The 25,891-nt window shown below is 36.6% G+C and overlaps 1 protein-coding gene across 1 annotated transcript in view; it reads right to left on the bottom strand.

The window, feature by feature from the left end:
• The window catches only part of USP45 (ubiquitin specific peptidase 45), a 53,634-nt gene that overhangs the window by 9,271 nt on the left and 18,472 nt on the right, over nt 1–25,891 (bottom strand). Inside the window, exons 6-12 of the mRNA XM_070932829.1 lie at nt 17,856–18,007; nt 16,842–16,937; nt 15,460–15,590; nt 7,960–8,047; nt 2,393–2,474; nt 1,302–1,393; nt 2–58 (exon numbers count right to left, since the gene is read on the bottom strand). Of these exons, the coding sequence (XP_070788930.1) occupies nt 2–58; nt 1,302–1,393; nt 2,393–2,474; nt 7,960–8,047; nt 15,460–15,590; nt 16,842–16,937; nt 17,856–18,007 (698 nt within the window). The remainder of the gene's footprint in view (nt 1; nt 59–1,301; nt 1,394–2,392; nt 2,475–7,959; nt 8,048–15,459; nt 15,591–16,841; nt 16,938–17,855; nt 18,008–25,891) is intronic.

Below are 25,891 nucleotides of genomic sequence, written 5' to 3'. Positions count from 1 at the left end.
CCCTTTCTTCTATTATAGGAAGTGAAAGATCAATGAAGGGTTCTTTTACTGTGGAAATCTTAGAGCAGAAAAAAATGAAAATTGTCATTCCTTCCTTAAGGCATAAACTTCAACTGGATCACAGAATCTTCCTTCAGCAGAGACACAATTAAATAGAAGCAAACTATGAAACAAGGCCAAGTGTACTGGCTGGTAGAATCAGGCACCAAGCAACTGAGTTGTCTCTCATCTTAGAAGCTAGAATGACAACGTCTATACCCTGGTAGGAGGCACACTACCAACTCTGTTGCCTAAAGTTGCTTTTCTTCATTATTACCATAATTTTTGTTCACTTGCTTTTTCCAAGCAATAGAAGTAGGCAGTGAACAAAAAAAAGATTATATATATATATATATATATATATATATATATATATATATATATATATATATATATATATATATATATATGTTTTTCTTTCTTTGTTTTTCTTTCTTTTTCGTAGGTTTTATGTGTATGTCTCTTTAGCCAGGTTCTTCTATATATATATTCTTCGTAGGCCCTTATGTGTATTTTTCCCTCAGCCGGGTTTTTTCCTACGTAAATCAAAATCTTTATACAGCCATAGCTCAGTGAAATCCCATTTACTAGTTTCTAGGCTTTTTCAGACATCAAACCAGCATTTTGCTGTCTATTGGGAGACTAAAGGGGGACTAAGATAGATCTATTTCGGACTAATTAGTCCTCATCAGTTAGCCATACTCTCATCTCATGTCTCCTCCCCATAAAGGTCAAATATTTATTTTCTTTTCAAATATATATTTGCCTTTTCATCTTCCCGTCAAACAAAGAAGATAGGATGGAGAAGCAAGTGAATGGACAACAGCAACAATGGTGGGGAGAATAACCAGGCAGGACCATCCTGAAGACATCACAAGTCTCATTCCACTTCCTGAGACCAGCCTATTGACTTCTGTGGTGTGCCTCCTTCCCCTGCTGAAGCTGCAGGCTACAACTTAAATGTTGGTTTGCATGCACTAATGAATCTTTCAGGAGAAAACATTCTTTCTCTTTACATATTAGTTATTATTCATAACTGGTATTCTTAGATCTATACTGATTATAAGAAAAGCATTTCTTTCTTCTCCAAGTAAAGCTAATACTTGACAAATTGGAGAGGTGGAAACCAAGTTGAACTTAATGAATTGATTTTCATAATATTTAAGAAGCCAGTCCACATTGTCATGACAATATCAGAAATTAGCCTACCATTATCCAAATGATTATTCAACACCCTTCTTATCAAATTCCATAATACTTACATTTTCACATTCCTCACACATGATAGTGCTGGTCAATTCACCCACAAAAATCCTGTCTATGAAATTCATCTTCACACCCTCTCTCCCATATGCTGGGGGAAAAAAAACTTCTTTAAAAATTGTGCATCTCTATTCTAAATTTAGCAGAATTAATTCTAAAATTTAATTCAGAAAATATACATCCAAAGTAAATTATAGTTTGCATCCATCAGCAGGGGAAAAAACTTATCATACCAAAGCTGCAAATACTTGGGTGGCCACCAGATGGCAATAAGAGGAAAGAGGTCACTGGATGTTTGCATCCAGGTACAGTTTGATTATAAAAATGAGTTATCTATGACTACATTCAATATATCGTTTGTACTTCACAAGGAATGTGGTAGATATTTTATTATGTTGCTATATTATGTGATGCAGCAGTAAATTCCAGTAGATTTTACTTTCCCCTTAATATAATTTTGAAAACTATTCAAAGAATATGGTATCAAAGAATTTCGGTATCTTTAACTAATTATGTGAACTTTACTCATCAACAACAAGCTAAGAAGCACAACTATTTGCCTTGAGATGATGATATAGCTGGTGTTTTATCAGCAGAAAATAAACTCCCCAACTCCTTACACAGCATGAATTTTATAAGTTCTACGTGTGCTCAAATGCTTCCAGGTTAATATGTTCAGGGCTATAGTCTTCTATTTAAATTCTACGTATCTGAAATCTTTTTTATGCACCCATCAAATTGCCAACTTTTCAGCTTTTCTAGTTAAAAGAAAAGTAGTGCCTGACACCTCACAGTACAATCCTAGTACCTTCTCAGAAATCAGTCTCCCTGAATTCAGTGGAACATTTTCCTAGATAAATGTGCACAGGTGCTGCAGTCTTCGGTGTGTGTACTCTTCTTTCCTTCTCAATTATTGATCAAGTACTTCGATATGCCGCTTAAATATATTGCCTCTGTTATACAACGCTCTGCCTCCTCCCCAAGTGAAAATACTAGAATTGCCTTTTAGAAATTATAAAGATAGCTATTTGTACAATAAGGAAACTCTTGTGCAAATAATACAGGGAAGTGGTGCCAAAGGAAACCATACCTTTGACTTTTCTTTTGGTTTCTTCATCTGCCGTTTTACTTGTTGGATTATTAAATGCTGTTAAGATTGCAGCTTGTATGCGCTGGAACACAGATATTTAGCACATTTTTTAATTAAAGTTTGCAGTTTTAACTCTTTTTTTAAAAGAAAATATTAAACAGCCTATTAATCTGACTGGGGAATTACTCTTCTTTCGAACACATAAATTCATATTAATGACATAATTTGAAATACAGTCTCAGTCTTTCACGATAAGACCTCTACTCTTGTTTCCATATTCTTTTATTTAATTAATCTTAGTTATTGTTATACTTCTTTGCCCTTAAAGCCTAGTCAAAGGAGTTGCAAAATGAGTGCAATGCTATGAGATATATAACATTAAGAAGAGCTATAATAAAATACCGTTCTAAAACAAATTAAATATACTTTTATTTATATAAAATAAATAAAATAAATAAAATAAATATACTGTATATTATCAGTAATAATTCAATCAGAAAACAACAGAATAATGAACTTTTCCCTTCTTACACAAAGAATATATGTGTGTCACAAGAAAATATACACAGGATTTTATCAAGTCTTTAAATACATTGTTGCTGCTTTTCTAACATAAAGACTAGCAATTTGCACATAATTAAAATTAACTATCTTTACAATAGTCATTTTACTTTGACGTATTTTATAATTTAAGATGTGCTTAAAGCAGAACCAGAAAGTGTCCACTTCAAAACTCATTCAGCCTAAATATGAAATTAGAAAACCAGGTTTATCGTAGTCCACCACTCACCTTAAAGCAACAGCTATGGAAGCAACAAGGCAATCTGGATTGCAATTTATGGGGATTTATTTAACCCTTTATGCCTCTGCAGTCTTCATGAAAAATACCAATCCACCCAACTCAAGCTTCCATTCAGACCAACCCAGTTTCCTCACAAATAAGACTGCAACTGGCATCAGTCTATCGCCATTAGAAAACAACTGGAAAGACCTAAAATGGAGAACGTTTCCCTATTTTATTATAAAGCCTACTGTTGTCTGAAAACCCATTACTTCAATAATGTTGGATTTGTGTATTTTTATAAAATGCATCATTTCTGGAATGATTTAAAAGAGGACTGCTGCTTGCATCAAGCATACACAAAGGAATCAAAAAAATATTGAAATCATCAGCAGAAAGAGAAAAGATCTCCCCATGGAAGAAGAAAACTAAATTCAATTCTACGGTAGTGAGAAAAGGAGGAAGAGGTTCCTTTCTTTGCAGGATAATATATATCACTATGAATTGGCTAACAGATGGGGTTAATGTTACAAAGACAAACAAACATAATAATTTACAAAAGATCAATTGAACTAAGTATACTTGCACTGGAACTGTGTCATTCCAATTTTGAAAAAAAATGAAATTATGACAAAAATGTAATCTTGGACTCTTTTTACTTGAGCATTTTTGAACAATTTTTCAAAAATATTAAAATATTAATATTAATGTGATATTTGGAGCTAAAATAAGTCCTAATATTGGGCAGGGAAAATACTAGGCAAGTACAAAAATTACACCTGGATATTTTTTGTATTAATATATATTAATGTAACATTCAGGGCAGACATCATTAAACAATCCATAAAAAAAGTTTTAACATTAAAATGTATGTTACAATCGGGCTGTGATTATTGCATAGCCCTCTGTCCTTGTAATTAAATCATACATGACTGCATTTTAAAAATAGGCGTCTATAAAGTGATTTCTCATGTATGTGAATAAAATCTGTCTCTATCACCATCAGAAAAGAAAGAAAAAATATAATTGTATTTATAATTAAGAAACAGATGAAGGATACCTGCTTATATATTACTGGTTTAATGGTACAATGATGACTATATAGTGAAATATATTAGAATTGCTCTACCAAATGAGTGTCTACTTCACAAATACTTGCCCTAGCTATTAATTCCCAATGCCTCAAAGACTTTTTCTGTTCATCTTAAATCCAACAACATACGGTATTAAAAAGAATCCATCCATGAAACTAAATAATTATCTCATCTAAAAGATGTCATAAACAATTTTCATGCAAAAGAAACTCTCTTTTTATTGACATGACTGCATTGATTTATATCAAAAAGACAGTCTTTTAAGGGGTTTAGTGCATCAGACATTAATAAATTAACCAGCCTTGGTGTAAAGCACTCCCGTAAGGGGGTAAGGGGACAGTAGGCAACTTTGCCTGAATTACTGGCTTTTTGAAAATTGATTAACTGATAAGTATTAATTTATCTAAATCCTACATTTATAATAATTTAGGAAAAAGCAATTACAAATGCAAGTCCATCAACAGGACATATCACTAAGAGAACTGTCTCACAGCTTCAAAACACAGATTAAAGGTAAAGGTTCCCCTTGCACATATGTGCTAGTCGTTCCCAACTCTAGGGGGCGGTGCTCATCTCCGTTTCAAAGCCGAAGAGTCAGCGCTGTCCAAAGACATCTCCGTGGTCATGTGGCTGGCATGACTAAACACCAAAGGCGCACGGAACGCTGTTACCTTCCCACTATTTTTTTACTTGCATTTTTTACGTGCTTTTGAACTGCTAGGTTGGCAGAAGTAATGGGAGCTCACCCCGTTACACGGCACTAGGAATTCAAAGCGTTGAACTGCCCTTTCAATCAACAAGCTCAGCGTCTTAGATACTGAGCCACCGTGTCCCACTAAAACACAGATTAGTTGACCACAGATCCTGCTGTGGCTCTAAAATAAAAAAAATTAATTTTACCAAAGTGCTTATTATTTCTAATGATTGTTTATTATTGAAAACAGTTCTTCTTTAAAAAAAAAACAACTCCACAAGTTTACAAAAAATACCCTCTTTAAATTACTTGTGCAGAAATATAGATAACTCAGAGAGATGGGATAATATAGAACCGCAAAGTAAACAAAAGCTGAGCCAGCTGAGTGAATCCTTATAGGAACCACGTTCAAGAGAGACACGAGAACAGGGTGCTTAGTCGTTCTAATCAGTTTTAAAGGATTCTGGTGGCAGACAGACTGCTGGAGGCTTTCTTCAATAAAAAAAAAAGTCACCGTAGTGACACTCTCTAACAATAGCACGATTAACAGCTGTGGTATTCCCATGACAGACAATGTTGCTCAGGTTTGTTCAGGCTGGCACAACTGTCACTGCTCACAAGATGGTCCAGATTCTCAGATCTGACATTCTCCGTTTGCCATGATCATATAGGAACCAGAAAAGGGGAAGGGGAAGGAGGGAGGACGCAACAGCTTTTAGTAGCAATGCCCCTTGCTGTGAAGCCTGAGGTAATAAAATCCCCCGTTTGCTATATTGCTCCTTTACAAAATATGGGCTTAATTGTTGATGCAGGCTCAACATTTGCCTTCCCTAAAGGGAAAGGAAGAAGGGAGTGTGGGATTTTGGGCTATGAAGAAAAGGGGGTAATACAATTGTTTCGATTTATCTCTGCTAATACAGTGCTCTTTTGGGAATTAACATTTTTCCTACCATATAATTTCACAACGGGCTAAAATCAAGATAGTTTCTCCCCCTTTCCAAATTCTCACCTTCATATATGATCTTGCAAATGAAATTATCAGCCCCAAACGTATTTAAAATGGTGTAATGGGGAAAGTATACAGAATTTGAGGCTGTGGAAAGTGGAATGGGGGTATTAACTTTCTGCTCAAATTAAATATTTAATTGGTGAAGCTTCAAAAGTTTATAATTAAACTACATGATATGAAACATTGATAAATAAGGCCCATTTTATATTTGACAATCCAGCTATTTTAATTTATGAATATACCATGTCATAATAGCAGAATGAGATATATATAATTGAACTGATAAAGGTAATTTAGATCACCTGATCTAGATTATTCAAGCAGGGTTAAGGACTGTCTGTGATCTTTAATGGCATAAAGGAGGCATTCTAAATAGTATTCTACAAATTGATCAGTATCTAATATAACTGGCACAAAAGTGGTATCACTTCCTCAGATTGTCAGGCCAGCATTTCTGGCCAGATTTTTATTACTGATTGTGGAGTTTAGATGCTAGAGTCAAAAGCAATCCAATGTAATGTATTATCACACTCATGATAATTAAAATTACGGTATGAAATTAAAGATAATAACTACAGTACTATATCCTAAACTAAGGAGTTCAATTATATTCAATGGGTGGGATTCAGAGTTTTTTCTACCACTGAGTGAAATTCTGCTAGAATTCTCCCAACGATGGACAGAAGAGGCATTTTGATCTTGTCCTCTCTCTTTCCAGATTCCAACACTATTCTAATAAGTTCTCACCCTCAAAATATTTGGAAGAGATGTTGATGGGACATAAGGGGTGGGGTTAATAGCAACCTACTCCCATTCAACCAGTAAAAAAACTCCAGTGATTCAATAGCCACCAATCAAATAAGGCATACTTCTGTCCATATCCAGAGGGAAAAAAATCTCTATAGAGTAGTAACCAAAGCAACACTATTTAAGAGTTTGTAAGGAAAGAGAATATCATAGATCAGAGGTAGGCAATTATTTTCCCAAAGGGCCACATAAGAAACTGGGACTGTTATGGAGGTCAAATCAATAGAGCTGTGAAGGTGCGTAAGGTGCATATACACACATATGTAAACTAAAAAAATAAAATAAATAACAGTCACCTTCAAAATAAAAGCCACCCATGCAGGCCACACAGGAACAGCCAAAGGGCTGGATGTGGCCTGAGCATTGTCATAGATCATATACTGTAATATTCAGACAGCTTAGATCCAATGTATTATTTCAAATAAAAAGCAAAATAAATTCACAGCTGGACTGCAGATAAAGATTTTTTGGGGGGTTGAAATTATTAATGCTTCTGTTTTAGAAGTTGCTGCTTTAAAGTTTTGAGTTTAAAAGATGGGATGGGAGGAGGACTGGGAAAATAGTGCAGATAGGTACTCTGAAATTTTGCTAATTAGTTAGCGAAGCTGCTGTAGTCCTGCTTTATGAACTCCCATATTAAATAAATATTTTTAAATGTGATTGACAAACAGATACACTGCACAGGGACATTCATTCAGGAAATCGATCAGGCTGCTTATAATTCTTTTATAAGTATACTTTTGTTAGGACACTGAAGTTGGGCACATAAAAGTTCAGAAATTATCTACCATCAGTAAATGTTTTTATTACATTATTATAATATGTATTATATTACAATGTAAAAACAGCAATATAAAACAGAAGAACTACTTTGAGTGAATCCCTGAACACAGTAAAATATAAGAGCAAATTTAGGTTTGATTTGCAAAACAAATTCGCACAGCAATCAGATAGTACCCAATTAATAAGCTCCATTTAAAGTTAATAAATGGAAGAATTAACTATTACGCCAAAAGCTGCAACATCATCAGTGCTTCACTGAAGATCTGCAATACATCTTGAAGATGTAGACCAAAGCAAATAATTTTCTTAATATATAGCATAAAATAGCACGTTTTTTTTTAAAAAAAAAGAAATAATTTGAGTCAAACTGGCTCTTTTTGCAAAACATAAACACGTCACCTTTGTTTCTTCTATTCTCATTGCATCCAACAAGTAATGGAGTACCTCCTGGCTGTCCTGTTGTTGAAATCCTTTAAACCGAGGGGCCCTACAGAGGGAAAAAATGGACAGTCTCTGGAGAAGGAGTTATAAGGCTTACAAGTAGAGATTTAACATGTACATGCAAACGTATGTTCAAGAACAATGATGCTGTGGTGGGCAGAGAGAAAAAACAACATTCAGAAAGAGGGTGAGAAACATGGAAAGTACCTTTAGTTTCCAAAAAGACTATAATGTGAAACCTGATTGAAAGATGACAGGCCTTAACTACATTATCTTGGGACAAAAATAGCAGATTATTCTCTTGGCAGTTGGACCATCATGGATGTAAGCAACATAGAATAAGGTGTTCTACTGGCATAGGGAAGACCAGGTTCTAATCAATTCTCAACCATGGAAGGTTACTTTGGCCCAGTTGCTCTCTTGTAGCCCAGTTTACCTCAGGGTTGTCATACCATAATTACATATCAGGTTGTAACCATCAGCATTTGCGATGTGATTGTGGTAATTTTTGGAGAATTTCCTCCCAGAAAGGTTACATGGGTGGCCCACCAGCTATCTGTTAAGCCCCATGCTTCAGGGCATAATCCACAAAGCAAAACCACGCAACTGCGGAGCTTTAATACAGGTAGTTCTCGATTTACAACAGTTCGCTTAGTGACCATTCGAAGTTACACCAGCACTGAAAAAAGTGACTTGTGACCATTTTTTCACACTTAACGACCATTTCAGCATCCACATGGTCACGTGATTTACATTTGGCTGCTTGACAACTGACTCACATTTATGATGGTTGCAATGGTTCAGGATCATGTGATCCCCTTTTGCGACCTTCTGATAAGCAAAGTCAATAAGGAAACCAGATTCACTGAGCAACATAAATTTTGGCCTCAATTGTGATTGTAAGTTGAGGACTACTTGTACAAGAATTAGAGGTAAGGTACAGAATCTTGGAAATTGCAATAGGAACTTCCAGCTTTCTTTTACTAAGGATTTCATCAAGGCAGAGTCTGCATGTTCTGAATCTCATCTTCTGGGCTTTCGAGCTGCCATCTATCAATGAATTTCTTTCCCATTTATTATCTTGATTTAAGTTCCCATCCTCCTCAAAACTTCTTACATTGCCCAAACAACTTGCCTAAAAGTTACAGAGTATTTTAACGTATATTGTCAGGTGATAAAGTCTAATAAAATTACTACCATGCTATGAATGTGTGGTTTTTATTTTCATTTTGTTCTCGTGAATCAACAGAATCACTCTGATTTTTTAAGACAGGCATTGACTCAAGTTATCATCAACCATTCTGATGGCTGGGAAGCAGTGCATCAAAGAGCCCAACTGTTTAATTTAGAGACAGCTTTTTAAAAGTTTTATAACCATTGGGAGATTAATATGGAAGAATATTCAGCATACACTGTTTTAAGCTAAGCTGCTAGCCGAATCATTGCACTTCTATAAACAAAACTGCACGGTGAAAATATGATACTTATCATTTCATCTAGTCACTTGAAGCATAAAGAATGCTTCAAGGTGACCAGGCAGGAAAGTTGAGATCGATGAAGGTATATATGGGGGAAGGTGCTAGTAAAGCTTTTGAGTTTATCTGTGAAACTGAAAAGATCAGTCACATTTTAATATGACAGTAACACCATCCTAAATGCAACAGTTTTTTAAACTCTCCCTGAAAAACTGGACTGCTTTCGTATTGTCTTATATTTTCCCAGAGTTTGCCAATAAACTAAAGAACTCTTTGGATCCATATACAGTTTTCTCACATGCAGCTAATCTAACCCCCTTATTCCAAGCAACGACACCCCAAATTTCCTGTGAAATCCCAAGATCACACGAAGGGGGGAGGGGGGAAGGAATATAGGTAAAAGAAAAATATAAAAAGGATACAAAGAAATAGTTTCTGATCTTCTTTACAGCACTTGTAAGTATAATTATAACTTTACCTCTTACTCTACGGTTAGAAAATAATTGTCTGTTTTCTAGAAGCTATTCTGTATAATCACCAAAACCATAAATCAGAAACTTGTTTTTTCTGTTCTTTTCAAAATGTCTATAAGGGGCCACTTTAACAAATTTCATTCCCTGTGGTGAGGAGCAGGTACAGGGAACTCAAAATGATCTGATAAAGGATTAATAGCAACATTGACTTCAGAGCACATTGCTACTGCCTACCCCAAATAAAAACCTGATCTAATTCTAGGTCAGGTCTAGGTCTGGTGTCTGGGGGCAATTCATTCCCCTGCTTTGCACCTAAAGAGAGCAGGATTAAGTTCTCCAAAACCACAAGCAGCCAAGTAGGAAACTGTCATGCAGCACAAAGACCGGTGCAGTAGCAGCACTCCCATCTAATCAGCAGGGTCTCATGTCCGCTTATATGGAGAAACTATGCAAAAGCCACCAGAAACTCAAGGATGACAATAGTCATTCTACCACCCCTGTCCTTGGGTCCCATGGGTTACACTCCCAACTGGGCACATTTCCAAGAGATCTTTTCCCTCCCTACTAAGCCGAGTCTCCCTATTAACCCAAGTCAGGTCAGCTCTAGACCTCCAAGGCCCCTTCCAGCTCTGTTCAGGGGTGAGCTGCTGGGGGTTTGCAGGGGTTCAAGAGAACCCCTAGCTAAGATTCTGTGCAGTTCAGAGAACCCCCAAATCCCACTCCTGGCTGGCCCCGCCCATCTCACTTCCCCCAGAAGTCCTCACGTGGCCTGTTTTGGATACAGGTAAGTGCAGGGCGCGTGCGGAGGTGAAAAATGGGCCTAACCATCGGGAAGGGCCTCCGGAGCCTGAGGAGGCTGTTTTTGCCCTCCCAGCGGCTCGAGGAAAGCTGCCAGAGCCCAGGGAGGGCAAAAACGCCAACTAGGCCACTCTCACTCCCACCATAGCCATGACTACCCAGCAACGGGCAGAGAACCCGTTGCTAAAATTTTTGAAGCCCATCCCTGACTCTATTATACTGTCATTCACTATTAATCCATGGGTGAGAGAGATCTCATTACAGTCTGAAGTGGAATTCATCAACAGCTAAAAGCTCAGACTACTGGGTCTTGGGGGCTGAGTCCAGGAGCCAGGAATATGGAACCAATACATACACATCAACACCACTTTCTCTATGAGTGACCCATCCCTGCCTCCCACCATTTCTCCTCTTGCCCATCACCAGCAAATTTCCAAGTTGCCCTTTCTTTGCACTGACTAGTGGAGCATGGCATATGCATATAACTGTTGTCTGTCCTTTTCTATATTTGGTGTAGGCTACAACTGACAGAACAGAGCTTACGGTGCTTTCTAAAAAAACCCAGACTATGAGAAGAAAGAACATATTGCTAGCTTAGTGGACTTTCCAATAAAATTTCAGGGAGGCCAATTTTTATTTGCTGCCTAAGGAAAGATGTTCTGAACAGTAGTTTTAATGTATGTCAGCAACTTGTCCTATACAGAATAATTGCATTTGTCATTTGCCCTGAGAGGACCCTTTCAATGAAGACCTTAGGTAGCTTCACATATTAATAACTATAAGAGAGAAAATAATATATACAAAAGAATCCAGAGAAGAAAATGGGGCAGTTTCCAAGCACGGCTTGAAAACTTCAGAAATCAAAGAAGGTCCTATACTACAGAAGAAATAGCTCTCACATTTCCTCAAGTTTTGTAAAAGTTCTAGTGGATCCTTGACAATAACTAGAGACCTTGCTTTTAGGAACTGTTGAGGCCAGGAGTATTAACCTGCAGTCTCAGTGCAAATTTCATGTAGCCTTTGGCCCAATTTTCAAAAATATTTTGCAAGCCCTTTGTTCAGCAGTTTTTGTCCTATGAAAAACAATTCTAAAAACAACTGAGCAAACAGGAAAAGAAAGAAAGGAGAAGAGAGAGGAAAGTGACTCTTATTTCTGGCTCTCTCACCGGCTTCAGTTTTCTGTATCTGTATTCTACCCCAATAAATTTGATTATGTACCATCAAGTCATTTTCAACTCACAATAAATACATACAGTAATTAGGTTTCCTGCACAACAATCTATTTCTAACCTGGTCTTTCAGGTCTTCCAACATCACCACTCTAGGCCCATCTACCTTGCTACAGGTCATCCTTTTCTTTTCTTTTTTTCCCCCTTCCGTCTTTCCCGGTATTAAAGCCTGAGAGCCAAATCTTCCAATAATGTATCCAAAGTAGGATTTTGAGCCTGGTCATTTATATGCCTCAAGTAAGAACCCTGATTTGTTCAAAGATCCATTTGTTTATTTTCTTGGCTGTCTACAATATACTCAGGACTCACTGATTGACAATGATTTGTCAATGTCGATGGTGTACAAGTGGAGCTCCAGTTGTTTTGGGATTACACTCTCAAAGTGCCTATTAAGTTTACTTTTCCTTTCTTTTGCCACCATCATTAGTGTGGTAGACCTATCATCCTAGTGGAGCTGTGGTGGCGCAGTGGTTAGAGTGCAGTACTGCAGGCTACTTCTGCTGATCACCGGCTGCCAGCAGTTTGACAGATCGAATCTCACCAGGCTCAAGGTTGACTCAGCCTTCCATCCGTCTGAGGTTGTTAAAATGAGGTCCCAGATTGTTGGGGGCAATAGGCTGACTCTGTAAACTGCTTAGAGAGGGCTGTAAAGCACTGTGAAGCGGTATATAAATCAAAGTGCTATTAATAGTGTTATTGCTATCATTCTACTTCTACTTGAAGGTCTTCGTATTTCGTCATTTTTCTCCAGTTCTTTCTCTCCTATTCTGCTGTCTCCTCTACTGCAACATCCATTATCCAGACTTTTTTGTCTTTATTATCACCAATTGTTAAGTCTGGGGTGTTACATGGAAGATATCTGTTACTGTACGTTATTACTATTATTATCATAATCTCCAGTACAATTTAAATAAGTTTTAGGTAAAATGAAAAGGATTTTAAAAAAACCTTGAGAGAAAACTAAAATAAGATAGGAAACATGCGGAGCAGGGGAACAGAAGCTGTAGTCCACATTGATATGCATGGATTTGACAACTAAAAGATGTGCATTCCTCTCCCCTTGAAAATATGCTTCCGGCAAAATCCCTGGCAAAAATGGAGGACTCTGGAATGGTTGATTGAACTGACCACTCCCAGACGACTTGACATATGGAAGCCAGTGCCAACATGCTACAACCTGTTGTATGGCGTTAGAGAATAAATGACTGAACAGGTTGAATTGCTGTTAATGGCCATAAGCAGTGAAGGATGGTTAGGACAGCTATGCCACACTTATTCATGTTTATCATCTTAATACTCAACTTCACGGAAAATATAATTATCTGAATACGATCATTCTATTGTATATTGATAAAGAAATGTCTACTCGTTTTAAATCAAGGTTATTAGATAACCTGTCTGTTGCATAGTAATGCCATGATTCAATTTCCTTTTTAAATATGCAGTATGTGCTGTGTAAACATGAACTATGAATAAAATTAAATGCAAAAAATCATTCTACTTGTTCCACTACAAAGATTAAGATCTATATTTTTAGTATGGCTAAGAGATAAACAAATTACAAAACAAAATTCAGTATAAAGTGATATTGTAGGACACCGAAAAGAATGAGGTCTTTATTAAACTATAAATTATCTCTCGATACCCAAAAAAAATCCTGTTTAACCTTTTGATTTTATGGTAACACTTCATCTACTTTAGCCTAAAATCTAGAGCTGTAACTCAGGCATTATTTATTTAACTCTGCACAATCCAGAAAACATAATTTGAAAATAACTGCATTTGAATTTTTCACATAAGCAGAACCTGAGTTTAGCACTTCTATTTCAGCAGTTCTAATTTAGCAATTGATCTTAATAAGATAATTTTGTATTTTTATTATTATTATTATTAAATTTTTATACCGCCCTTCTCCCAAAGGACTCAGGGTGGTACAGCCATATTAAAACAAACATATACCCATAAAATTTAAAAACAATTTAAAATATATAAAATTTGGCCCTTATGTTAAAAGCTACAAACACCCAATTAAAATTCATTTTCTAAGCCAGTGGAAAGATATCAAAGGAGGTCCTAACTGGATTTTGATTGGCAGGGAATTACAGATCTAAAAGTAATTACCAAGGTTGCTAAACATGCTTTTGATAATGATGGAACTGAGATAGCAATAGTGCTTTACAGCACTCTCTGAGCAGATTACAATGTCAGCATATTGTTCCCAACAATCCAGGTCCTGATTTTACCAACCTCGGAAGGATGGAAGACTGAAACTCTCTAAGCCTTATCTCATAAGAGATAAACGTCTCTCTTGGGCAAAACATGGGCTTCAAATCATTTGGTGGAGTCTTTCCTAATTAGTTGCTTTTAAATGTGAGTACTTCAACTCCCAGAATTCATAACAATGGTCATGGTTGGGAAAATCTCGGAATTGAAATCCACACATCTGGATAGTGCCACGACTGATGATACAGTATTGAGAATTTAGTGTAAACCTATCATAATGTTTTTATTCTCCCTCTCTAATGATCTAGAACACGGGTGTCAAACTCATGGCATCACATTGCCGTCATGTGATGTTTTTCCCTTCATGGAGCAGGAGTGGGCATGGCCTGTGCATGATGCATCCGGCCCACGGGCCACCAGTTTGATACCCCTGTTCTAAAAAGAATAATACTGGAAAAGTTCTACTTGGTGTGTTCTCTTTTTTGGAACTACTATATTGTCAATTCTCAGTTCCAGGTTCATGAAGAAAGAAGTCAGAAATCCAGGACTTGAAAGATTCACTACCAATGGATCCTTTGGGTTAAAAATAAATAACATATTTTAATACTGGAATAATCATTAAATAATCACCTAATGATTATTCATTTTCTAAGGAAACTCTTACTTAGCAATATTAAAGCAGTAAAATTATAACAATGATGAAAAGTAGCCCATTCTATTTCTGTGAACATTTCACATAATTTAGAAATCTATACAATCAGGAGTATGACCACCATAGTACCCAACTTCATGATTTCTATCAACAAGTAAAAGAATAATTTATTTAAAAGTATATAAATGTTTGATGAACTGCTAAGTCTCTAGATAAGTCAAAAGTCTGCATCCCTAATATTCAGAATAGTGGAAACAAACAGAAGGGAGCCTGTAGTTATGCCCACAATCTGTTTTCGCAAAATGTCCGACAGCTGCAACACTAACAAAATTAACAGTGGATGAATTAGTACCATACACTAAGCAGTTGCTATGGAAAAAGAAATTATCCATTTCTTTCTTTTTGTTTAAGACTTATTGTAGGTTATTAATATCTAGGAAGGGATACTCATACCAAAAATGCAAATGCTTACTGTTTTATTTTTAAACAGCACAATGGATTTCTGCTGATTGGACTACCCATAAGATATATTAAATAAATCACTTTAAATTTATATAGGTAAATACTTTCCACATGAAAGTTACTACTGACACAAGGAATATCCTTACTTCTGGCAGAGCTGGTTGAACAAAATTTTAGGAGAAAGAGGACCTTTCCCAGCATCTTTCATGCTGTGAAGAAACAGGAGCATGGCTGAAGTCAGAGATCCAGGATTTGAAAGATTCACCACCAATGGATCCTTTGGGTTAAAAATAAATAACATATTTTAATACATGATTGTAACCCACCGCATGTATGTTTAAACTAAACATTTCATGCAGTTCAATATTGTATGAAAATACTTCTATTCAGATAGTAGGAGTTCTCTAGCTCTCCTCCAGCCTGCCCCTTCCGGCATGTTTTCCGGATCTATTCTAAAGGGTCCCCCAAACCTGAAACGGAAGAAGAATCTTCTCCAGAACTTCTTTTGATTAAACCTATGATTTCAACTTTAAAACAGGTTGATTTGTTGTTGTTGTTGTAATGGGCAACGATTTTGATAGAAGGAACATTAGGGCGAAGCAACATTTAACTCATAATATACAGGAGAAAATACAAATCTAATACAAATCTAAATACAAATCTAAATCAAAAACAAAATACAAATCTAAACGAAGAAATACATTTTGCAGAAAAAAATCAAGACTGATATTAGATAATTATATCTAGTTTTCTCTAGATGACATGGGTGGTATATATATCAAATAAATAAATAAACATTTAGCCATACGCAAGTCTCATAAGGGTTTTTCAATGTAATTTTTTAAGCCTTTAGTTTCTAAACTAAATCTGGTATATCAACTCCAGCTACAGTATATGGACTCACAAACTAATGGCATTAGAGGAATTGAAAGATGGACATTTTCATTAGGGGGAAAAAAAGAGAAACTAAACCAGGCTTCATTGAGCAAAGTGTGTCCAAATAGCAATCCTGGGGCTTGAGCAGTGATTTAGTGCAGGGGCCTCCAACCTTGGCAACTTTAAGATTTGTGGACTTCAACTCCCAGAATTCCTCAGCCACAAGTCTTAAAGTTGCCAAGGTTGGAGACCCCTGATTTAGTGCAACCAGGTAAGTCAGAATAAGAGGTGACATCCTCCGTTTAAAAAAAGACTTCTGTAGAACAGATGGTGATGTACTACACTCCTGCTTGGAGAAAGGGAAGGAAGGAAATGGTTTTTGTCATCCACATTTCTCCTGAATCCTTTGGTGCCACACCTTCCCAGATGGTCCCCCCAAACCCACACTCCAAAGGGGGAAAATGGAAAAAAAACATCTTTCCTCAGCTACAATACTCCTTGAGCATAATTCTGCTGATTCAAACTCTAGTGCCAACTACAAAATGATACAGCTCATTGTGCACTAGAAAAATGATTACATAAAGAATGTTCCTTATCGTTCTTAGTGTCCACATAATGTAATGCTTAGAGATTGGTTCAAGAGAATGCTTACCAGTTGAGATGTTGGGCTTTGAGCTATTTTTAGCTTTGTCCCCTTTTCTTTCATTTCGCACATTAGCTCGCTTAACATGTGTGTCTGTGCCAAGTTCTAAAACAAAATGGAAAAAAAAAGCTTTAGATAATGAGCGACTGGACTAATAAAAGTGATTTTTTTAATCGAGTTGCTTCAAGCTACAGAATGTATACAGGTAGTCCTCAACTTAACAACAATTCATTAAGTGATCTTTCAAAGTTACAACGACACTGAAGTTATGACGTTTTTCACACATTTTACGATCATTGCAGCGTCCCCAAGGTCATGTGATCAAAATTCAGAAGCTTGGCAACTGACTCATATTTATGACGGTTGCTGTGACCCAGGGTCACGGGATCCCCTTTTGTGATCTTCTGACAAGCAAAGTCAACGAGGAAACCAGATTCACTTAATAACTGTGTCACTAATTTCACAGGTGCAGCAATTCACTTAACAACTGTGGCAGGAAAAGTCATAAAATGGAACAAAATTCACTTAACAAATGTCTCAATAGCAACAAAAATGTGGGGCTCAATTGTGGTCTTAAGTTGAGAACTACTGGTAAATGGTCTTCCATGGCAGTTGCTTGACTGGATTATAGGTACGTGTATCTATTGAACAAGACTTTTGATATTTTAATTAATGTGTAACTGCCTCTATCTCATACTATAGATCTTTTCAAAGGCAGTCTCAAGACCAAGAAAATGACAATTAACTGAAAGTCTCTGGTCTCTGCTTGAAAATTTTCTTCTTGGATTACTTTATACATATATACTAGGCATTTCTATAAATACATTTAAATATTAGACATTTCTGGAAAACGTAAGAGCAATATTAGATGTAAACTAGATATCCAGTTATACAGTTTTGCACAACTTATGTTGAAAAGGGAATGAACTACCCATATAACATATCATAGCTTGATCTGCTTATTGCCATAGTCACTCTTACTTCTTTGTTGTGTGATTGTTAAAGATTTCTGAGCAGTTTTACCTGCATAACAGCATTAAAGAAACATGTGTTCCCTAAGTTATTAATGCCTTTAACAGGAACAGATGCCCAGCTGGAAATGAGGCCTCTTCCTCTTGATATGTCATTTGCTTCATTGTTTTCTTCATGTAACCATATAATTTTTGATGATGAACCTTTAATGAGAAAAGATAAGAATCAAATATTGTACACAAGGTACTGCACACTGACCTTTTAAAAAAACCCAAAATATCAAAAGCAACATAAACGTCCAGTTTGGAACGATACTATGTTCATAAGAAATTCATTCAAAGAGTTTGGAAACAGCTACTAACTAAGTCAAGCTACTAACTAAGTCAATCAGTTCTCAGGCTCTGATTGGCAACTCTTCCTATGTTGGGAAGACACTGCAGTTGCTATTTATGCTGTATAGATTATATTTATGCTCACCTGTAATATAGAAATGATAGGCATAATCAAATCGACTCAAAAATCAAGAGAATGGCATATAGTTTTTTTTTAACAACAAAGATAAGGTCCATTTTCATAAATAGTTGTAAAATGGGATGGATCAACAAGAACACAAGACTTTTTTTTTAATTTGATTTATATGCCGTCCTTCTCCGAAAACTCAGGGTGGCTTACAATGCATTAAGCAATAGCCTTCATACTTTTGTATATTTTATACAAAGTCAGCTTATTGCCTCCACAATCTGGATCCTCATTTTACCTACCTTAGAAAGGATGGAAGGCTGAGTCAACCTTGAGCCTGGTGAGATTTGAACTTGCAGTAATTGCAGGCAGCTGATGTTAATAACAGTGCTTTAGTCTGCTGCGCTACCAGAGCTCTTTTGCATTAATATTAGCACCATGAATAGTCTTTGGCCCTTTGGTTTCAAGTCTAAGATATAGAAAGTGCTGGAGTGGACGAAGTTAATTTGAATCACACATTTTCCAATTTCCCGTGGTATTCTAGATTTCAAGTTTTGAGCCTGCAGTTCTTGAAAAAATGAAAAATCTGCCACACGATGAGGTACAGAATAGTCTGTACTTTTTAATTGAGTCTATTACATCATATTCTTTGTATAAGACTCCAGTTTTTAAGGCACATAAAACAGCATGTCAACATTAACTGGAAATGAGAATTATGAAGCAGAAACTTAAGCAACCTAGTTGAAATCAAACTTACTCCAAGATAAGTAAACTTACTCAAACTTACTCCAAAATAAGTAAATAAATAATACTGCAGCTTCACATTTTTGTCTAGTAAGTGACCAACAATTAATTATTTTAAGCAATTGGCTAGATATCATTTGTCCCGTGACATAATTCTGTGACTCCTTAATCTAGATCAGGGGTGTCAAACTCAAGGCCAGGGGCCGGATCCAGCCTGCAGGGTGCTTAGATCTGGCCTTTGGGGCCACCCTTGAAACAGCAAAGGACTGGCCCACAGTGCCTCTGCCAGAGAAAACGGAGCTTGGGAGGGCCACACACAGCCCTCCCAATCTCGGTTTTCACTGGCAGAGGGTTGCAGGAGGCCGTCACAGCCAAAAATGGAGCTCGGGAGCCCATTTTCTCTGACAGAGTGCTCGGGCCACCACAGGCATCCCCAACACAAGTGACATTGAGCTGGTCACACCTACCCTGGCCACACCCACTTCTCCCTCCCCAGGTCAAATACAACCCTGATGCAGCCCTCAATGACAATCCCTGATCTAGATACTTGCCACCAGAAGTGAAATGAGAAAGTTCTTAATGAGTAATACAGAGGTAATGAGAAATCCTGAAATATGCTATTCAGCCTAGATTTCAACTTGCAACTTTCATATTGTCTCATGGGTCCTGAACTAAATATGAAAACTACTGTCATATATAATATTTCAAGTACTTTCCAACAATTCATGCCGATGATAACTAGTAACAGGCTTAATGGATGCCTTCCTGACACCTACATGGAATAAGCAGCAGATATTTTTCTCTTTGCACCCTGATAGAGAAACATCTGTCGTTACCTAGGATTGAACTCTCAACCTTCCAAGTGCAAGGCATACATCTTCACCTCTAGGCCACCGTCCCTGTGACTCATAGGTAAATGCTGTCAAAGGCAGTGGCTACATTCTCCCCCTATTTCAAAATTATCTTTATACAATAGCAGTGCATTCCTTGTAGACCGCTCCCTAAAGAAACAGTCAGCAACAATATCAACAACCTAAAATATGTATTTCTCTGTTCATAATGTAGGTCTGCAACATGCCTCAGAACAAAGAAAAAAACTAAAATAATGCCCCTGAAAGTTCCCAGGTGCCTCCTGAAAATTTGATTCAGGGTGATGATGGACAAAAAAGAGCAAGGGCCACGGTGACGCAGTGATTAGAATGCAGTACTGCAGGCTAATTCTGCTGACTGCCGGCTGCCAGCAGTTTGGCAGTTCGAATCTCACCAGGCTCAAGCCTTCCATTCTTCCGAGGTCGGTAAAATGACCCAGATTGTTGGGGGCAATATGCTGACTCTGTAAACCATTTAGAGAGGGCTGTAAAGCAATGTGAAATGGTAAGTGCTATTGCTATATTTGGAATCATGCAAAAAGGAAGATTTGAAAAGTAATTCCTATCATAAAACTTTAAATCCAATTGCATAATTTTGGATTTAATATTTTAGAATTCTCAAAGCAAGAAAGATAGAACTGATGCTTTGAAAATTAGTGATTAATTATAATTCTGTTTCATCTTTATGTAAACTCAAGCAAGCACCCTTACTTTGGATTTCTTTCCTTTTCTCATTCATTTCATAGTCTTTTAACAATCCCTTATGATATGGATAATATGAAAGGTAGTATCAGTTTAAGACTTTTGTGGCTAATTTAAACTTTTGTTTTGCTGCACCAAGCCTGACAGCGATCTATTAGGTCGACATGACTCACATCTTTAAAAAAAACACAAGAAACGGATATTTTCATTTCAAGTACATATAATATATTTTGATTTTTGACGGAAGCCTAAATTGTATGCTTAATTTGTATATTGGTACACCACAGTTGTTGCATTTATCCATCGGCATTCAACAACATCTGGGAAAACATCTTAAAGTAAACAATGCTCAGTATGCCATCTGGACCAAACTGCAGGCAAAAATTAAAACAGAAGCATATGGAAAAACAGATTTTAACTCCCCTTCAGCACTGCAGGATGACAAATGTCAGATCTGGATCTGTCCACGCTTCACTGTGCGATGCTTTGCAGCACCACCTGGCTCTCCTTGCACAGCCACCAAATATGGGCAACCCTGCCACAGCGGACCATATCCGCAGGGCAAACTTAATAAAAGCATTTCATTTCACGGTTAAATGACAGCTTCACACAAGTAGCGAGACTCTGTCTACTGAATCTCCAATCCTGAATCATCCAGGAGAAAAATAAAACACACCGACCCCCTGAAACTGCCCCCCCTCACAAAACTACAAAGAGCAAACAAACCATATTACGAGACCTGAACGCTCATATAATTATAAATGTAAGAAACCATAATTATGCAATCTTAAAAGTACATTATTTTAATGGCAACCTTAATAAAATCCCGTCTTTCAATATCTGAATCCCAGTTGCTATATCAGTGAGATGGGCAGCATAGAAATTTAATGAATAAAACAAAACTTTCAATCTGTTAACTCAAGCCCAATCCCAAACATACTTTCCAGGGAGAAGGTGCATTGAAAATAGTATGCCCTATTTCTTAATGAAATTAGTTCAGGTACATGAAAATCAACTAAGCATTTGGTAGTAAATCCTACTGAAGTCTATGACTTGTACTAAATATGTGGTTTGTATAGTCATGGGTTGTTGAATAAACCTCAGTTGGCTGGTTTCATATCTACTGAGCCATAAACCACTGTTTACAAACCGCAACAGTTAGAATCACAGTATGTTGATCTAAAGCCAAAAATATGTATGATTTGAAACAATGCAAAAGCCAAAAATACTTTCAAATAAAGGTTCATAAAATCACATGCTCCAGTCGCTTGCACTGAAGAAAGGATAATGGTATGCTACTTCAAAACAAGTCTCAAAGCATTAACTGGAGTTTCCTCAGTCTAAAATGTAATTGCAGATCTACAACATTCATTTAACTTCTCACCTATCTTTTTTCTATTTTTGTGTTATTGTGAGTTTAGCATGCATTTTACCAAACATTTATCCTTAAAGCCTACACTAATCCATTTTAACTAACAGCAATGTCTCTGACTATACTCTTATTTTTTACATCTTATTGAAACAGATATTTAAATGGACACACAGATGGCACCAAAAGTAAAAAAAAAAGCAATTGTTCACTATGTTTATTTAATCATTGTATATTTTCCATCTTTAAACATTAAAAAGTCAGTATTTTTATCCACTGAATATTTCAGTTGCAAAACTATATCAATCTTGTCTGTTATAAAATTGACATCTTGCAGCATTAGAGTGCATTGCTAAGATCTTTAAAAGTAATAATCTATGTGCAAAACCAATGATAATAATGAACCATTTTAATGAATCAGTATTAACTTCAAATCATCATAAAATAATAAAAAGGAAAAGAAAAAAAAAAGAGCTGTAGGATTGAATCCAGTGGTGGCACTGAATGAAATAATTCCAATCCAAGCAAGATCATAACTTTTTCTAGGACAAAAATGAAAATCACTGTAAATATCCTTATATAAGGTAGTCCTCAATTTATGACCACAATTGAGCCTAAAATTTCTGCTGTTAAGTAAGAAATTTGTTAAGTAAGTTTGCCCCATTTTACGGCTTTTCTTGCTGCATTTGTGAAGTGAATCATGGCAGTTGTTAAATTAGTAACACGGTTGTTAAGTGAATCTGGCTTCCCTATTGACTCTGCTTGTCAGAAGGTCGCAGAAGGGGATCACATGATCCTAGGACACCACAACCGTCATAAATGTGAACCAGCTGCCAAGAATCCGAATGTAAATCACATGAGCATGGGGATACTGCAACGGTCATAAGTGTGAAAAATGGCCATAAGTTTTTTTTTTTTCAATGCCATTGTAACTTCAAATGGTCATTAAGCAAAGTCAAGGTCTACCAATACAATTTCCCCTACATTTAAATAAATGAACCAATGGCTGCTTGGGAAATTCAAAATAGGCACCCTTGAAATGGCTCTCAATGGCTTGGAGATCTGGGAAAGATTTCAGTGGTCATAGTTAGGCTAGTTCAGGGGTCTGCAACCTTAAACACTCAAAGAGCCATTTGGACCCGTTTCCCATAGAAAAGAAAACACCGGGAGCCACAAAACCTGGGTGGGCGTGGCCAACTTGACATCACTCACTTCCACCAGTCACATGACCCCCGCCCCCAGCCATGCCTACCCAGCCAGTCATTAGGGCAGAGAACCAGTTGTTATAAAACACCAGGAACCACAAAATCCTTTTGACATCTCTCCCTCCCTCCCCCCCTCCCTCCCCACCTCTCTCTCTGTATCTCTCTATGTCTCTTTCTTTTCCCCTCTCTCTGTATCTGCCCCAGCCACTTCTCCATCACCTGCCATTGCCCTTACCTTCCCAGGCCAGGCGAGGATGGGAGGGCAAGGGGTGGGGCCAGCCAGTGGTGGAATCACCCGACAGGGAGCCACAGCACAGGGCCCAAAGAGCCGCATGCGGCTCCGGAGCTGCAGGTTGCTGACACCTGGGCTAGTTTAACAAAACCACACAAATGTTAACCTGATGCTCTGTTTTTAGAGACTCTTAAAGAACAGAATCCTTACAGAGTTCCTCACATATTGCCTCTTATAAAGAAAAATAATAAATCGGGTTTACCCTTCAATTTCCTGGGCACTACATGGAACTTCACAAGGCACATAGGTTTATTATGGATTATAAAACTAGTTTATACAATGCGGAGTTTTCCTGAGCTTCTTTTCCTATAACCACTAATGTATCCAGAAAACTGCTTCAGATAATTCCTCAACACTGTGGGGTAGATCTGTGGGGTGAGCAGAAAGTGTGAAAGAAAGTGTGCAACAATTTGGCTGGCAGAAATTTGGATAAAATATCATGGAGCAATTAGTCCTAAAAGTTAACAGTATGTTTTAACCCGGTATATTTTAATCCATTCTAAAACTACTGTCTGTAAAATCTTCTGAGGGCCTATTCTGGTACTTCAAGTTTAAGAACCTTTACTGGAACTATTAATTTTTAATTTTAATTTCATCATTAGAAAAAATTAACAGATGAGCTGACACTGTCTTCCTTTGAACATTTAATTACCACAAAACAACACATCCCTGCCAATTTTTTTTTCATAATTCCTAACAAATGACAGTAACTGCTGGGATGTAATGGTTTACTTTTTATTCTGCTTTTTTATTCTGTAAAATATTTTAATTTAAAATATATAAAAATTAGGCAAACCAATTATATAATTCTTCAGGGCCTGATAAAATACATTGCAAAATATTCCAGCGTTTCAAAATATTGTTAAAACAAACCAGCATTTCTTTTAATTCACAGATTAATTGGTATTCATACAAAGACTTTAGTAATTATGGGTATCAGAGATATAGTGCAACATCTTTTTTCCTTGGTGTTTTTTTTTAAAGAAAACAAACATAGAGCCTGGCAAAAAGGCAATTATTGAATTAGAAATAAAATAATAAAATAAAATAAAATACAGCCTTTGTAGTAATCCATTGGTACTGAAAATTAGAATAAAAGGATTCTATAAATCTCAGAACAAATAGAAATTATTTTTGAATGGTAATTAACTTTTTTTCCCCTATTCTCATTAACAGAAAGATGCACTGGGGGCATAACTAAGTGGGGAGAGGACTGTTTGTTTCCAGGGATCAAACAAACCTGCATTTCTAATCTTCTTTCCCAGGCAACAGACAGTCAAAACTGTAACAGCACAGCATGGTTCCTGTGTACTACATGTGCACTAGGTTCATGTGAAACTCACAAGTGTGCCGTCATGACAATATTGCACCTGCTTTCTTGGCAAAAGCTGTATAATGGGCCAATTCCTTTTTTGCAAAAAAAAAAAAAAACCACCAAAAAACCCTAGCCTCTGCTGGCTGGTTATTCTTTACAAAACACTTGCTTTATTCTTCCACACTGTGGCAAACCTGACGTTAACCAAACAGATGATTATGAGAAAAAAGGGAAGGAAAAAAAAAGGGAGAAGAGAAAAAAGAGAGACAATGCAGACTTTCTGGGCAGGGTAAATCATAAGATCCGATGGGAAGTCCACATACTGCCAGCATTTTTGAGGGGAGAACTCCACACTTGGGTTTATCTCAATTACTTAATTTAATTTTCTGGTCAGTCATGGAGCAATAATGTCATTTGCCCAATTTTGCAAGCAAGTTGAGTGGGGTGGCGGGAAGCAGAGATCAGGGTGTCGTGCTTGCTCTTGGCAACCACAAATATTTTGCTTCTGGTTTATTTCTCAAAATATATTTCTTAGAAAATCTGTGCTGCTTTTTCCATAATCTGTCTGCCTTTTCTTCAAATTGATTAGTCTGAAGCTGAACAAGCAAGCTAGGCTCTGTTTATTTAGTGTGTCTCATTATTGACAGGCCTATGGTACTTGAAAAAAAATCATAATCATAACCCTTTTCTAGCAAATGCATGTTGTTATAAAACAAGCATTGTTTGTTTCTTCACTTATTTTAAGGAACCGCCTGTACATGGTACACTAAAATATCTTTTTCATCTAAAGGAAAACAGCTACTGGCAGATTGCATGTTCCACTGGATATAAAATAAAATAACAAATCATATGCAATTAAAAATTGCCATAAAAGCAGTGTGTGAATTGCTGGTCATGCTCAGTGCTCTATTTGTTCTCTCTTTGGATTATGCTCGAATAATGATATATTTAATTTTTTTAGTATATACAATAAAAAAACTTCTCTTTAAAAAAATCAACATGACCAATAATTTCAACAGAAAAAAGAAAGGTTCAATTTAAATGCATATTTAACAAAAACAGAAAAAAAGGCAAATAGAGAGACAGTCAATTGTATTTTAATATTATTTTTAAAAAGATCAGCTGGGTACTT

The sequence above is a fragment of the Pituophis catenifer genome, unplaced genomic scaffold, assembly GCF_029215685.1.
Source record: "Pituophis catenifer annectens isolate HBS135680 unplaced genomic scaffold, rPitCat1.0.hap2 SCAF_1, whole genome shotgun sequence".
Lineage (NCBI taxonomy): Eukaryota > Metazoa > Chordata > Lepidosauria > Squamata > Colubridae > Pituophis > Pituophis catenifer.
This window is presented reverse-complemented; position numbering and strand designations above follow the sequence as displayed.